Source organism: Callithrix jacchus, chromosome 13 (genome assembly GCF_049354715.1).
Source record: "Callithrix jacchus isolate 240 chromosome 13, calJac240_pri, whole genome shotgun sequence".
NCBI lineage: Eukaryota > Metazoa > Chordata > Mammalia > Primates > Cebidae > Callithrix > Callithrix jacchus.
Window position 1 is genome coordinate 13,239,269 of NC_133514.1, and position 16,487 is coordinate 13,255,755.

Here is a 16,487-nt window from a genome sequence, read left to right on the forward strand (position 1 = left end):
ACATACACACGAACACACACATATATACATACACATATATACACGTGTATGTATATATGTGTATATATAAAAATATACACAAGCACACAAACATACACACATATATACATCTACACACATATAAACATACACAAAAACACACGCATGCACACACATATACACATCTACACACGCAAACATACACATATACACATACATACGCACAAATACACATAACATACACAGACACACATAAACAGAGAAACATACATACACATATACAAATACACACAAACACACAAATACAAACACACACGTACACACACAAAACTAAGAAAGAGATGAGATGATTAGTATCTTCGTACAGTTTGAATGAACCTCCATCATTTTGTGTCCAACTCTATTTAGAACTCAAATGGGGAAAAAAAGTATAAGCCACATTAGTGTCCAACAATGAAGTATTAGCTGGCTGGGAGAGACATACACACGTAAGAAATGGTTCCTCAGCAGGACGGACTTATACTGCCCGGCATTCAGCTGCAATAAGGTCCTTAACTGTAGAGCTCAGATCATTCATGAGTAAAAAAACTCCAAATAAGTGCCTAATGAAACAAAAAAAGAAAAAAGAAATTAAAAAAAAATCGGTGCCTAATGAGATATGTACAGAAGATAATGAGACTAACAGAGATCTGAGTGGACAGGTGTGCTCGCAGAGGCCTTAGAAAAGTAGCTGGTGGTTTTTATTTTTTTCTTTTACAAGTAATTCCATTCTGTATTAAAGTGAAGTTGAATTATTTAAGATATAAAACTGGCAGTCATTCTTGCAAGTCTTTTCATAGAGTCTGGCAAGACCAGAGATTACCTGCCAGTGTGCATTCATATAGGTGTGACATGTTAACTTTAATGTTTTAAATGAAGAAAATGAATGCAGAAGGAAAGATAGGTCTGGGTGTGGTGGCTCACACCTGTAATCCCAGCACTTTGGGAGACCGAGGTGGGAGGATTGCCTGAGCCTAGAAGTTCAAGGGTAGCCTGGGCAACATAGGGAGACCTTGTCTTTACAAAAAAAATGTTAAAATTAGATGGTGTGGTGATGTGTGCCTGTGGTCCCAGCTACTTGGGAGGCTGAAGTGGGAGGATTACTTGAACCCAGAAGGTCGAGGCTTCAGTGAGCTGTGACTGTGCCACTGCACTACAGCTTAGGCAACAGAGTGAGACTCTGCCTCAGAAAAAATGTATTATTCAATAAATGGTATAGGGATAACTGAGCAACTCTCTGGAAAAAAATTTCATCAGGATAAAAGACAGATGAAACCAAAGGAAACCATTAAAGACCTCAAAGAAAACAGGAAGGGAAGCCTTTGTGAATATTCCATGATATCCCGAAGGCTTAAAAGAAAATACGCAATTTAAAATCTTGCTTGCTTTATTTTATGTATTATGAGCAAGAATGAAGAAAACAGATTTTGAAATTGTGACTATAAAAATTAAAATATTCTTCATGGAACAGAACACCATAAATAAATCCAAATAGTAAGCAGGGAAAAAAATTATTGCCAGCAAAGGGCTAATTTATTTATTTTTTAAGGAGCTCTTATAAATCTATATTAAGAAAGAAAAAAAAGACCAACCACCCAGCAGAAAAATGAGCAAAGGAAATGAACAAGTAATCTACAGAAAAAGAAAGGCAGATGTCTCTAAAAACTGTAAGATGCTTAGCCTCATTATGGCATGCCATCTTTCATGACTCAGATTGAGATTTGTTTTAAATGAGAATATTCTATATTGGTGAGGGTGTGAGGAAACAAGAACTTTCATATATTGCTGATAGAGAAATTGATGTAACCACCATGGAGAACCACTGGGTAGTGTTAAAATTTCAAATAAAAATTCCCTTTGCCCCAGCAGTTCCAATGCTTGGAATTTGTCTATGGGTGTCCTGCAACATGGTAAAAGCCATACCTGTGTAAGAATATTGCAGCATTGTCTGTCCTAGCAACAGGTTGGAAACAAAGAAAATGTCTACCAGGAGACACTGAGTAAATCAGTTGCGACTATCTTCAAATAAGTCATCGGTTAAAAAAGAAAAGTAGAAGCATAGAACTGTCCTATCATTGTGAAAAGAAAAAAAGGCCAGGCATAGTGGCTTGCCTGTAATACAGCCAGGCACAGTGGCTTGCCTGTAATCCTAGCACTCTGAGAGGCCAAGGCAGGCAGATCACTTGAGGCCAAGAATTTGAGACTAGCCTGGGCATTATTGTGAGACCCCCATATCTACAAAAAATAGCCAGGTGTGGTGGCACATGCCCATAGTCCCAACTACTCGGGAGGCTGAGGTGGGAGGATTGCTGGAGCCCACAAGGTTAAAGCTGCAGCGAGCCAAGATTGCAGCACAGCACCCTAGCCTGGGCAACACAGCAAGACCCTGTCTCTACAGAAAGTTAATAATTAGCCAGGTTGGACAGGCGTGAAGGTGGCTCACACCTGTAATCCTGGCATTTTAGGAGGCAGAGGTAGGCGGATCGCTTGAGGTCAGGAGTTTGAGACGAGCCTGGCAAATATGTTGGCAAAACTCATTTCTATTATATTTTACAAAAATTAGCCCAGCGTGGTGATGTGCATCTGTAGTCCAAGCTACTTGGGGGGCTGAGGCAGGAGGGTTGCTTGAATATGGAAGATCGAGGCTGCAGTGAGCCGAGATCATGCCACTGCACTCTAGCCTGGGTGACAAAGTGAGATCCTATCTCAAAAAAAAAAAAAAAAAAAAAAAAATTAGCCAGGTATGGTGGTATGCAGCACCCAGAGTCCCTGCTACTTGAGAGGCTAAGGCAGGAGGATTGCTTGAACCCAGGAGGTTGAAGGCTGCGGTAAGCTATGATTGTGCTTCTGCACTTCAGCCTGAGCAACAAACAGGGTGAGAAACAAAATTATATATATATATATATATATATACACACACACACACACACATATATATATGCATATTTGTTACTATATGCCTGGAATATTTCTGGAATGATATACCTGACTGGTAAGAGTTAAGAGTAGTCTCATCCAAGGAGAAGAATGGGGGTCTGGAGTTAGTGATAGGAGAAAGACTTTCTTTGTTTCTTTGAATTTGGTATTAATATGTACATATCTATTCCAAAAATGAATCCTTTTTTGAGACAGATTCTTGCTCTGTTACCCAGGCTGGAGTTCAGTGGCACAATCTTGGCTCACCGCAACCTCCGCCTCCTGGGTTCGAGCGATTCTTGTGCCTCAGCCTCAAGTAGCTGGGATTACAGGCATGTGCCACCACGCCTGGCTAATTTTTGTATTTTTAGTAGAGACGGGGTTTCATCATGTTGGCCAGGCTGGTCTCAAACTCCTGACCTCAAGTGATCTGCCCACCTCGGCCTCCCAGAGTGCTGGGATTATAGGCATGAGCCCCCACGCCCTGCTTCAAATGATTTTTTAAAAGAGCATAGCAATCTGGATGTCAGGTAATAACAGGGTATCATACAGCCATATATGATGCCTTATTATGCTACCATTAGTAAACATGTTTTGGAAGAAGAGAGATGCTATGATATTTAACATGAAGAAAGATTTTTAAGTTGTATATAGTGTTTCCCAATTTTCTTTTATATATACTTCAAATAACGACTGAAAGGGAAAGAACTCTACCAGGTTATCAATAATAATCATCTCTGATCAATGGGGCTATGGGTTAAACTTCTCAGAATTTTTCATTTTCCATAAGGATAATGTTATTATTAGAGGGAAATGTTATTTGAAATAGCTGATTCTATCATCTGTATGCACTATCAGTCATATTTGCTTCTTACTACTGACTGTGGGGAAGGCACAGACTATCATTCTTCAGCTAGATTTAAAGTAAACTTTATAAAGTCATTGCTGTTTTAAAAAGTTGGAAGGGACCGGGTGCAGTGTTGGCTCACGCCTGTAATCCCGACACTTTGGGATGCTGAGGTGGGCAGATCACAAAGTCAGGAGTTTGAGACCAACCTGGCTAATATGGTGAAACGCTGTCTCTACTACAAAAATTAGCCAGGGGTGGTGGTGCACACCTGTAGTCCCAGCTACTTGGGAGGCTGAGGCAGGAGAATTGCTTGAACCTGGGAGGCAGAGATTGCAGTGAGCCAAGATTGCGCCACTGCTCTCCAGCCTGGTGAAAGATGAAAGCTTGAAGAGGAATTGTGTCTTGTAGATATGAAAGCTCCTACTTACCTTTCAATTGTCTTCATTCTTCTCTACCTTTAAACAAACAAAGCCACAAAAGAAAATCTCTGTTTGTTTTGGAAAGGAAAACAACTTAAGTACTCAGGTCAAAACATGATCTAAATTCTCCCCCTTCTCTTTCCAAAACCTCCCTCTCTCCAGTGAACTCTGAGTAAATTTACAATATGGAGATGAAGGTTGGTATTGTTTCATTTCAGGGTCGAACAAACTAAATGTGATTTCTGTTGCTGTCTGCAGGGTTCTATCAAATCCTCTAAACTTTTTCCTCCTTCTCTAACCTTTCCTGAATCTATTATTTCTTCTAATTGTGCCTACTCCCTCCTCGACATCTCATCTTCTGCACATAAAACAATACTAAACATAGTAGGAACTCAGTAAAAGGTGGGTAGAAGGAGAAGGGCAGAGAGGGATAGAAAAATGGGTGTGTGGATAGTAAGGGCCCTTACAGAGTGTTCTCGTCTTGGGGGTAAGGAGGCATTCAAAAATTATTAATTATTTAATTAATCTTGAAAACGAGGCCAGTTTTCTAAGGGTGAAATTTAGGCTTGAAGGTTATATGTCATCTCTGCAACTCTTTCAATTAAGAGACTGAATCACTAGCCTCAGCTTTGTATGTAAACTTGATGCTAGTTTCTGTCAAGACTTATTCAAACTCTTCGGTAAGGTATTATAAATATTGCTACACATAGTAGGGCCACCTCCGCCATTTGCTGGTTGGATGAGATTGGCCATAATGTTATGGAACTGGTATGTACAGAATAAATGCTTTATGCTTTATAGAATCCTGAAGGCTCTATAAACCACGTAGTGTCAGTGATTATATTCCATTTATAAAATTTATATTTGGTGAAACAGAAAGAATGGAGATGATATGGTTTGGCTGTGTCCCCACACACATCTCATCTTGAATTGTAGCTCCCTTAATTCCCATGTGTTGTGAGAGGGACCCAGTGGGAGATAATTGAATCACAGGAGTGGTTTCTCCCATACTGTTCTCATGGTAGTGAATCACTCTCAGGAGATCTGATGGTTTTATAAAGGCTTTCCCCTTTTGCTTGGCTCTCATTCTCTCTTGCCTGCCGCCATGTGAGACATGCCTTTTGCCTTCCATCATGATTTTGAGGCCTCCGCACATGATTGAGAGGCCTCCCCAGCCACATGGAACTGTGAGTCCATTAAACTTCTTTTTCTTTGTAACTTACCCAGTCTCGGGTATATCTTTATCAGCAACGTGAAACTGGACTAATACAGGAGGGAAAAGGAAGCACACCATGAAAAGAATAAACAACATGCAGATGGGAATTTATATAATCCTTATATAACTTTTATATCACCTTTGGAAACCTTTAAAGAGTTCCAAAATCTATCTGAGCCTCAGTTTCCTCACTTGCAATATCAGAGTAATAATTATACTTACCTCCCTAGGTTGCTATGAAGATAGTTAATAGGTGCTCCGTAAATATTAATTGACTCTGATTCTAAGTCTGAATTAACATTTAAAGAAAATGCTAATTTACTTTAAATCTGCCAGGGTAGGAAACACTTCAGGTAGAAGCAACAATTTAAGCTATGGTTTGGAGGCAAAGGACAAAAAAGTTATCGCAGGTCCAGGATGACAGCTCAAAACCTAGAGAAAGTGGGCATGTTAACTGAGGAGGTTTTTGATTTGGTTTTATTTCATTGTAATTGTTGGTTTTGTTTGATTGTAATTATTTTTCCAGGTGTGTTGGCACTGGAAGAACCTAGCTGAGCTGGACCAGCTCTGGATGCTGAAATGTTTACGGTTCAACTGGTGCATCAATTTCTCTCCAACTCCCTTTGAGCAGGGGATCTGGAAGAAGCACTATATTCAAATGGTGAAAGAACTTCATGTTACCAAGCCTAAGGTGAATTTTAGACAAAAAGCCGCAAGCTTGCAAATATCAGCTCTTTGCACATTCTAGAACTAACAATAAAGAATCAAATTGGAAGTTTGGGAAGGGAGGTAGTTCAAAGGAAATATACTATGATTTCAGAATTCTCCTTTTCTGAGACTTGATGTCATTTTCAAGACACTGATGTTAGTTAAGAGCCTTCATTTGCCACTCCCAAACCACAGTTGCCTCCAGGCGATTAGGGCCGTAGAACTTCTTTCTCTGTCCAGGTCCCTGATTCCTGCGACATCAGACATTACTGACATGGGGACTCTATGGGTAATGCGAAGTATTTGTTACCTATGGGCCTTCAAGTTTTACTTTACTAATTCAAATTCTCTGTGATTCTACTGGGTGAGCTGAAGTTTATTTTTATATTGTTTATAAGGAAAAGTTTTCTAATAAATGAGTCATCAGGGAAGGGCCTCATGGGCATATTAGAATTCTTAGTTTCGGCGTGGCACAGTGGCTCACACCTGTAATCTCAGCACTTTGGGAGGCTGAGGCAGGCAGATCACCTGAGGACAGGAGTTTAAGACCAGGCTGACCAACATGGAGAAACCCCGTCTCTAATAAAAATACAAAAAAAATTATCCAGGCGTGGTGGAACAAGCCTGTAATCCCAGCTACTTGGAAGGCTGAGGCAGGAGAATCACTTGAACCCGCCCAGGAGGCGGAGGTTGTGCTGAGCCAAGATCATGCCATTGCACTCTATGCTGGGCAACAAGAGCCAAACTCTGTCTTACCAAAAAAAAAAAAAGAATTCTTAGTTTTCGCTAGGAACTAAGCAATGTAGAACATTTACATATATTCACAAAAAGTAAGTAATGCAAGAATAATGTTTCTAGTGGCTTCCTATGCATTCTAACCAATGTTTATATTCACTCTGATAGTTTCCGGCTAATGAGATAATTTATGGGAAAATTTTATGAGCCCTTTGTTTATAGCATTCTCTATACACATGCAGATTTGTGCATCATTTTGTACAATAGATGAGTTCCTGAAAAATTATATGTAAATTAAAGTTTTAAAATGATTTTTAAAACCACAGGGGTATTAAAGCTTGTGAAAAATCTGCAATGAATCCTGTTAAAACTAGAGAGTCCTTTTGAAATATGAACAGTCAACTCCTAGCTTGCTGATTTCAGTTTAGGCTTTATTGCGTTTTCTGGAAATAGACTCCATCTATACTTAATACAGTAATAAACTATGCATAATTAATGTTGTTACAATTGCAATGATAAAGTCTTTTTTATTTTAGTAGTTGGTATGCTCCAAGAGGATTTCTTTTAAAAGGAGAGTTTTAAGTACAGATTTTTTAAAGTTCTTTTGAAAATTCCCGTAGCGCTGACTCCTTTCCTCGTGAGACTTCTCTTGCACCTCCTTCTCAGGGAGCAGGGAGTTGCCTTCAATAGCTGAAGCTCAGGCTGTTCAGGGCAGAGGGGAGAAAAGTGGTTAACCAACTAGTAGAATGAAAAGAAGTCGTGAGTTTTATATACATAACTGATTTTGGGGCCAGGCGCAGTGGTTTATGCCTGTAATCCCAGCACTTTGGGAGGCCAAGGTGGGAGGATTGCTTGAGGTCAGGAGTTTGAGACCAGCTTGGATAACATAGGGAGACCCTGTCTCTACAGAAAATTTAAAAATTAGCTGGGTGCAGTAGCACACTCCTGCAGTTACAGCGACTTAGGAGGCTGAGTTGGGAGGATCACTTGAGCTCAGGAGGTCGAGGCTGCAGTGAGCTGTGGTTGTGCCACACTCCAGCCTGGGTGACAGAGTGAGACTCTGACTCAAAAAAAAAAAAAAAAAAACCCCTTTCCCCCCAAAAAACAAAACAAACACCCCACCCCCCCGATTTTAATGCTTTGTTTTCAGCGATAATTCTTTTCCACAAAGTATTTATATGTAACTATATTGTAAAATAATGAATGTTGTAGATTATGTGCAAGAAAATTTTCACTTCTTTGCTTGGTATTACATTTCTGCAGGGAATATGTTCTTCTATGAAAGTTGAATTTTATTCTGTTAAAGACAGACCTAAATCAGAAAGGTTAAGAAAGTCAACTAATAAACTTAAATCCATCAGTTAAAGAAAGAGCCCTGGCCAGGTGCGGTGGCTCATGCCTGGAATCCCAGCACTTTGGGAGGCCTAGGTGGGCAGATCACCTGAGGTGGGGAGTTTGAGACCAGCCTGACCAACATGGAGAAACCCCACCTCTACTAACAACACAAAATTAGCTGGACGTGGTGGCTCATGCCTGTAATCCCAGCTACTCCAGAGGCTGAGGCAGGAGAAACGCTTGAACCTGGGAGGCGGAGGTTGCAGTGAGCCAAGACTGCACCACTGCACTCCAGCCTGGGCAACAAGAGCAAAACTCTGTCTCAAAGAAAAAGAAAAAGACATAGCCCTAAGTCAGAAAGACTAAAGTTAATAGTCATCTGATGAAGGTTAATCAAGGCAACTGTCAGCACTACACATACTTGTATAATTCCCTGTGAAGTGGCTCCAGTGACACAATTTACCTTCCCTCAAGCAAAAGCACCATCCCTCTTTCCTGCCAGGACTTTGTACGGGCATGGGCTCCAGCAGAGATTGTGAAAGCACGTTATGAGCAGACGGGAGTGATTAATACTAGTTTCCCCAGCCTTAAAATGAGAGGGCTGGCTGGGCACAGAGGCTCACGCCTGTAATCCCAGCACTTTGGGAAGTTCAGTCAGGAGGACCACTTGAGCCCAGGAGTTCCAGACCAGTTTGGGCAATGTAGGGAGACACTGTCTCTATTTAAAAAAAAAATTTAAGTGAGAGAGCTGAATTAGAGTGATCTTTAAAACTGTCTGGAAGCCTATGCTACCTTTGCCAGAAACCATAATTTCAAAAAGACTTCCGACTAGAAAAAGAATAAATGAAATCCAAAGTAGATAGAAGGAAGAAATAAGGAACTGGAATCAAAGACATCGAAAACAAACAACACAGGAAAGAAATGAAACCAAAGGTGGTTCTTGGAAAACATAAATAGAATCTCTTTATTTGTAGCCAGGCTAAATAAGAAAAAGGAGAGAAAACACCAATTACTAACACCGTGAATGAAAGCAGGGGCATCGTTACAGATTCTTAGATGTTAAAAGGATTGAGAGAATATTGTAAACAGCTTCATGTTTCTGAATTCATCAACCTAGATGAAATAGACAAATGCCGAAAACTGACTCCATAAGTAATAGGAAGCATTAAAGAATCGATATTGATTTAAAATTGAGTTATTAATTTTTTCATTTTCAACAAAGCCCCAGACTCAGATAGCTTTTTTGGTAAATTCTCTCACACATTCAAGGAAGAAATAATACCAATTTTACATAACCTCTTTCAGAAAAGAGAGGAAGAGGGAACACTTCCCAACTCATTATCCTTATTCCAAAACCAAAGACTTCTCAAGGAAACAAAACTGCAGACAAATATCCCTCATGAATATAGACATAAAAATCTTTACTTGCAGGGAAAAGGCAATTTATCTTTTTTAAAGAATTTTTAAAAAAATTTTTAAATTATACTTTAAGTTCTGGAGTGCATGTACAGATCTTGCAGGATTGTTAAATAGGTATACACATGCCATGGTGGTTTGCTGCCTCCATCCCCCAATTACCTATGTTAGGTATTTCTCCCAATGTTATCCCTCCCCAATCTCCCCATCCCCCCGCTATCCCTTCCCTAGCTCCCTACACCCTAACAGACCCCAGTGTGTGATGTTCCCCTCCCTGTGTCCATGTGTTCTCATTGTTCAACACCCACTTATGAGTGAGAACATGCAGTGTTTGGTTTTCTGTTCTTGTGTCAGTTTGCTGAAAATGCTGGTTTCCAAATTCATCCATGTCCCTGCAAAGGACATTAACTCATCATTTTTTATGGCTGCATAGTATTCCATGGTGTATATGTGCCACATTTTCTTTATCCAGTCTATCATTGATGGGTATTTAGTTGGTTCCAGGTCTTTGCTATTGTAGACAGTGCCTCAATGAACATACATATTCATGTGTCTTTATAATAGAACAATTTATAATTCTTTGGGTATGTGCCCAATAATGGGATTGCTGGGCCAAATGGTGTTTCTAGATCCTTGAGGAATCACCACACTGTCTTCCACAATGGTTGAACTAATTTACACTCCCACCAACAGTGTAAAAGCATTCCTATTACTCTACAGCCTCTCCAGCATTTGTTGTCTCTAGATTTTTTAATCATGGCCATTCTAACTGGCATGAGATGGTATCTCAGTGTGGTTTTGATTTGCATTTCTGTAATGAACAGTGATGATGAGCATTTTTTCATATGTTTGCTGGCCACATAAACATTTTCTTTTGAAAAATGTCTGTTGATATCCTTCACTCACTTTTTTTTGATGGGTTTTTTTTTTTCTTGTAAATTTCTTTTAGTTCTTTGTAGATTCTGGATATTAGCCCTTTGTCGGATGGGTAACTTGGAAAAATTTTTTCCCATTCTATTGGTTGCCAGTTCACTCTAATGCTAGTTTCTTTCTGTGCAGCTCTTAAGTTTAATTAGATCCCATTTTTCTATTTTGGCTTTGTTGCCATTGCTTTTGGTGTTTTAGTCATGAAGTCCTTGCCTATGCCTATGTCCTGAATGGTACTGCCTATGTTTTCTTCTCAGGTTTTTATGGTGTTAGGTCTTAGGTTTAAATCTTTAATCCATCTAGAGTTAATTTTTGTATAAGGTGTAAGTAAGGAAGGGGTCCAGTTTCAGCTTTCTGCACATGGCTAGCCAGTTTTCCCAACACCATTTATTAAACAGGGAATCCTTTCCCCATTGCTTGTTTTTGTCAGGTTTGTCAAAGATCAGATGGCTGTAGATGTGTGGCATTATTTCCAAGGCCTCTGTTCTGTTCCGTTGGTCTAGATCTCTGTTTTCATTACTGTAGCCTTGTAGTATAGTTTGAAGTCAGGTAGTGTGATGCCTCCAGCTTTATTCTTTTTGCTAAGGATTGTCTTGGTTATGCAGGATCTTTTTTGGTTCCATATGAAGTTTAAGGTTTTTTTTTCTAGTTCTGTGAAGAAGGTCATTTATAAATTACTTTGGGCAACATGGCCATTTTCACAATATTGATTCTTCCTAACCACAAGCATGGAATGTTTCCCCATCTGTTTGTGTCCTCTCATTTCCTTGAGCAATGGTTTGTAGTTCTCCTTGAAGAGGTACCTCACATCCCTTGTTAGTTGTATTCTTAGGTATTTTATTCTCTTTGTAGCAATTGTGAATGGGAGTTTGCTCATGATTTAGCTCTCTGTTTGTTATTGGTATATAGGAATGCTTGTGATTTTTGCACATTAGTTTTGTATCCTGAGACTTTGCTGAAGTTGCTTATCATCTTAAGGAGATTTTGGGCTGAGATGATGGAGTTTTCTAAACATACAATCATGTCATCTGCAAATAGAGACAGTTTGACTTCCTCTTTTCCTAATTGAAAGCAATTTTCTTTATTTCTTTTTCTTGCCTGATTGCTCTGGCTAAAACTTCTAGTACTATGTTGAATAGGAATTATGAGAGAGGGCATCTTTGTCTAGTGCCAGTTTTCAAAGGGAATGCTTCCAGTTTTTCCCCATTCAGTATAATATTGGCTGTGGGTTTGTTGTAATAGCTTTTATTATTTTGAGATGCATTCCACTGATACCTAGTTTATTGAGAGTTTTTAGCATAAAGTCCTGTTGAATTTTGTTGAAGGCCTTTTCTGCATCGATTGAGATAATTGTGGTTTTTGTCTTTGGTTCTGTTTATGTTTATAGATTTGCATGTGTTGAACCAGCCTTGCATCCCTGGGATGAAGCCTACTTGATCATAATGGTTAAGCTTTTGATGGTTGCATAATGCATAATGGTTGCATTCAGTTTGCCAATATTTTATTGAAGATTTTTGCAGTGATGTTCATCATGGATATTGGCCTGAAATTTTCTTTTTCAGTCGTGTCTCTGCCAGGTTTTGGTATCAGGATGATGTTGGTCTCATACAATGAGTTAGGGAGGATTCCCTCTTTTTGTATTGTTTGGAATAGTTTCAGAAGGATTAGTACCAGCTCCTCTCTGTACATCTGGTAGAATTCAGCTGTGAACCTGTCTGGACCTGGACTTTTTTTGGTTGGTAGGCTATTAATTGCTACCTCAACTTCAGACCTTGTTATTGGTCTATTCAGGGATTCAACTTCTTCCTGGTTTGAAAAAAAAAAATCTTTAAAAAGTATTAACAAATTAAATCCAGTAATACGGCTGGGCGCGGTGGCTCACGCCTATAATCCCAGCACTTTGGGAGGCCGAGGCGGGTGGATCATGAGGTCAAGAGATTGAGAGCATCCTGATCAACGAGGTGAAACCCCATCTCTACTAAAAATACAAAAATTAGCTGGGCATGGTGCGTGCCTGTAATCCTAGCTACTCGGGAGGGTGAGGCAGGAGAATTGCTTGAACCCAGGAGGCAGAGGTTGCGGTGAGCTGAGATCGTACCATTGCACTCCAGTCTGGGTAAAAACAGTGAAACTCCGTCTCAAAAAAAAAAAAATCCAGTAATACATAAGAAGAATAATACACACTGGCCAAGTGGAATGCATCCAAGGAAAGTAAGGCTGGCATAACAGTCAAAAATCAGGCTGGGCGTGGTGTCTCACCCCTATAATCCTTGCACTTTGGGAGGCCAAGGCAGGCAGATCACTTGAGGTCAGGAGTTGAGATTAGCCTAGCCAACATGGTGAAACCCCGTCTCTACTAAAAATACAAAAATTAAGGCTGGTGCGGTGGCTCACACCTGCAATCTCAGCACTTTGGGAGGCTGAGGTGGGCAGATCACCTGAGGTTAGGAGTTCGAGACCAGCCTGGCCAACATGGTGAAACACCATCTCCATTAAAAATACAAAAATATTAGCCGAGCATGGTGGCACAAATCTGTGATTCCATCTGCTCAGGAGGCTGAGGCAGGAGAATCACTTGAACCAGGAGGCAGAGGTTACAGTCAGCCAAGATCGTACCACTGCACTCCAGCCTGTGTGACAAAACAAGACTCTGTCTCAAAAAAAAATAAAAAAAAAATTAGCTGGGCATGGTGTCACACACCTGCAGTCCCAGCTACTTAGGAGGCTAAGGCAGCAGAATCACTTCCCGGGAGGCAAAGGTTGCAATGAGCTGAGATTGAGCCACGGCACTCCATCCTGGGCGATAGATCAAGACTGTATATTTAAAAAGTCAATCAATGTAATTCATGAAATAAAAGAGAAAAAAGTGCATCTTTCAGTAGCACATACACTAAAATTGGAATGATGCATAGAAGATGTGAATTTACAAAGCATTTCATATTTTTTTAAAAAGAGAGAAAAGATATATGATCACTTCAATATATCCAAACAAAAGCATTTAACAAAATTCAACATCTATTCATGATTAGAAAGATTCTCAGAAAGACTTCAGGTGATGTGAACAAAAATGTTGTTTACTTAATACAAGTAAGTTACCACAGATTTCACTATTACCTGTTTTGTTAAAGTGTAACCATTTTGTACTGCACAGAATTAATGATTTTTAACATATAACTCCTAGCATTTATACCTAAAATTTCCCCCCGAAGTTATTTTTGATTATTATATATTATGTATATCTAGCAGTATTAAACTAGACCTCTTTTAGCAAAAACAGATGGATTTACTTCAATACAAGCTCAGGGAAATGAAATGTATGTCCATTGTATATGAGACTTGCATGAAATATTGAATACTAAACCAATAATGAGCTATCAATTATGTAAATATAAAATGTCTTCTTAATCTGCTTCTAGGTCATTCATTAAATGAATAAATTTCACTGTTTCCCATGCTGGAGTGCAGTGGCGAGATCTCAGCTCACTGGAAGCTCCGCCTCCAGGGTTCAAGTGATTCTCCTGCCTCAGGCTCCCAAGTAGCTGGGATTACAGGCATACACCACAATGCCAGATTAATTTTTTTTTTTATTTTTAGTAGAGACAGGGTTTTACCATGTTGGCCAGACTGATCTCAAACTCCTGACCTCACATGATCCATCCACCTGGGCCTCCCAAAGTGCTGGGATTACAGGTGTAATCCACCACACCCTGCCTGAATAAATATGTATGAAACGTTGTGAGCTAGGTGCCAAATGTAGAAGGATCCCATCCCTGCTTTCACGGAGCTTAGTCTAGTAGCCCAGGACAAACACACGTAAACAAATAATTACAACACTGAGTATTAAGCATTGTTCTGTAATAGAATTGTATACAAAGAGCAATTGAAACAAGGATGAGAAACTAATTATGCTTGGAGGAACTGGGGAAATTCTTGATTTTCAGCAACAATAGAAGTAAACTGATTTACCCAGCAAAGCCTCCCTAATCTCTTAATGAACAAAAATTAAGCCCTTAATGGTGTCTCTACATACCAATAGTACTGTCCTTAGGCTACAACCACATAAAAACGTTATGAATTTTACACGCAAAAGACAGGCTCCCAGTTTTGGAGATGACAGCAGAAGTATTCTTTGGGAGTGGTTGAGGTTTGATCATTGATAAATTTATAGTCTACTTCTCTAACAACTCAGTTGTTTCTGCGAGTTAAGAGATCATAAAAGCTGGATTACTTTTTCGGGAGAATGTGTACTTTTTATGAATAAATTAGCTGCAGTTGGGACAAACTAGATAATGGTATGGCAGAAGAGTAGATAGGGAGGTCTTATGTGTGGGCTTGAAGCAAGACAGTCCTGTATTCAACTTCTGGCTCTCCAACTTACTACTTTGTAGTAGTGGGCAAATTAATTAGTTTCTCCTTTATTCTGTTTCCTCTTCTGCAACATGGAAGTAGCAATGATTACCTTATAGAGTTATTGTGAAGTTAAACAATATAATGCATGAAAACTGCCTGAGACAGTGCCTGCAGCATGGCACCTCCTGGAGTGGTGGCTGCTATAATCATTCTCACCATGGTAATGGTGATGGTGATGATGATGATGATAGTGATGATATTCCTTTTGTTTTTATTCCTTCAGCCAACTCACATCAATATATTCATTGTTTTATTGTTGTTATTATTATTATAGTGGGTTTTTTTTTGTTGTTGTTGTTTGAGATGGAATCTCGCTCCTGGAGTGCAGTGGCACGATCTTGGCTCACTGCAACCTCTGCCTTCAGTGTTCAAGCGATTCTCCTGCCTCAGCCTCACAAATACCTGGGACTGCAGGCACCTGCCACCATGCCCAGCTAATTTTTGTACTTTTAGTAGAGACGGGGTTTCACCATGTTGACCAGGCTGGTCTCGAACTCCTGACCTCAAGTGATCTGCCCGCCTTGGCCTCCCAAAGTGCTAGGATTACAGGTGTGAGCTACCATACCTGGCATATTATTGTATTTTGGGAACATAATTAATTTTCTTCTTCTAGACACCTCCAAAAGATGGATTTGTAATTGCTGATGTTCAAGTAATTACAAGCAATTCTCCAGAGGAAAAGCAGTCCCCTTTGTCAGCTTCTCAGTCCTCTTCCTCTTTAAGAAAGAAGAATAACCCAGGGGAGAAAGCACTTCCACCATGGCGATCTTCTGATAAGCATCCAACTGATATCATCCGTTTTAATTACCTAGACAACTGTGACCCCATGGAGACCGTCTGGCAAGGGTAAGAAGCTCCATGCCCTTCTTAACTTCTTTGTTTTTAGAAATAATTTATTGGCATTTCAGTAAATGAAGGGATGAAAATAGAACTTACTCTGGAAGGCTAGATATGGTGGCTCATGCCTGTAATCCCAGCACTTTGGGAGGCTGAGGCAGGTGTATCACGAGGTCAAGAGGTTAAGATCATTCTGGCCAACGTGGTGAAACCCCATCTCTACTAAAATTACAAAAAATTAGCTGAGCATGGTGGCGCATGCCTGTAGTTCCAGCTACTCAGGCTGAGGCAGGAGAATTGCTTGAACCCGGGAGGCAGAGGTTGCATTGAGCCAAGATCGCACCATTGCACTCCAGCCTGGTCAACAAGAGTGAAACTCATCTCAAAAAAAGAACTTACTGTGAAATACAAAAACTTTTCAGTATGTAGGAGCAAAAAGTAATAGAACAGTATACATTATTAGCAGATTTGCTCTATTTGTTACAGTTTGCATTTTGTCATTAATGATTTAACATTGCTTCTTCTTTTTTTTTTGTGACGGAGTCTGGAGTCTCGCTCTCATGCTTGCCCAGTCTGGAATACAATGGCACACTCTTGGCTCACTGCAGCCTCTACCTCCTGGATTCAGGCAATTCTTCTGCCTCACCCTCCCAAGTAGCTGGGACTATAGGCACCCACCACCATCCCCAGATAATTTTTG

The 16,487-nt window shown here is 39.9% G+C and overlaps 1 protein-coding gene across 17 annotated transcripts in view; it reads left to right on the forward strand.

The window, feature by feature from the left end:
• Positions 1-16,487, forward strand: part of FBXO16 (F-box protein 16) — a 67,217-nt gene that overhangs the window by 29,676 nt on the left and 21,054 nt on the right. For all 17 annotated transcript variants that reach the window (XM_078347142.1, XM_054243700.2, XM_078347144.1 and 14 more), the window contains 2 exons: positions 5,946-6,110; positions 15,564-15,796. In XM_078347142.1, coding sequence (XP_078203268.1) covers positions 5,946-6,110; positions 15,564-15,796 — 398 coding nt within the window. The remainder of the gene's footprint in view (positions 1-5,945; positions 6,111-15,563; positions 15,797-16,487) is intronic.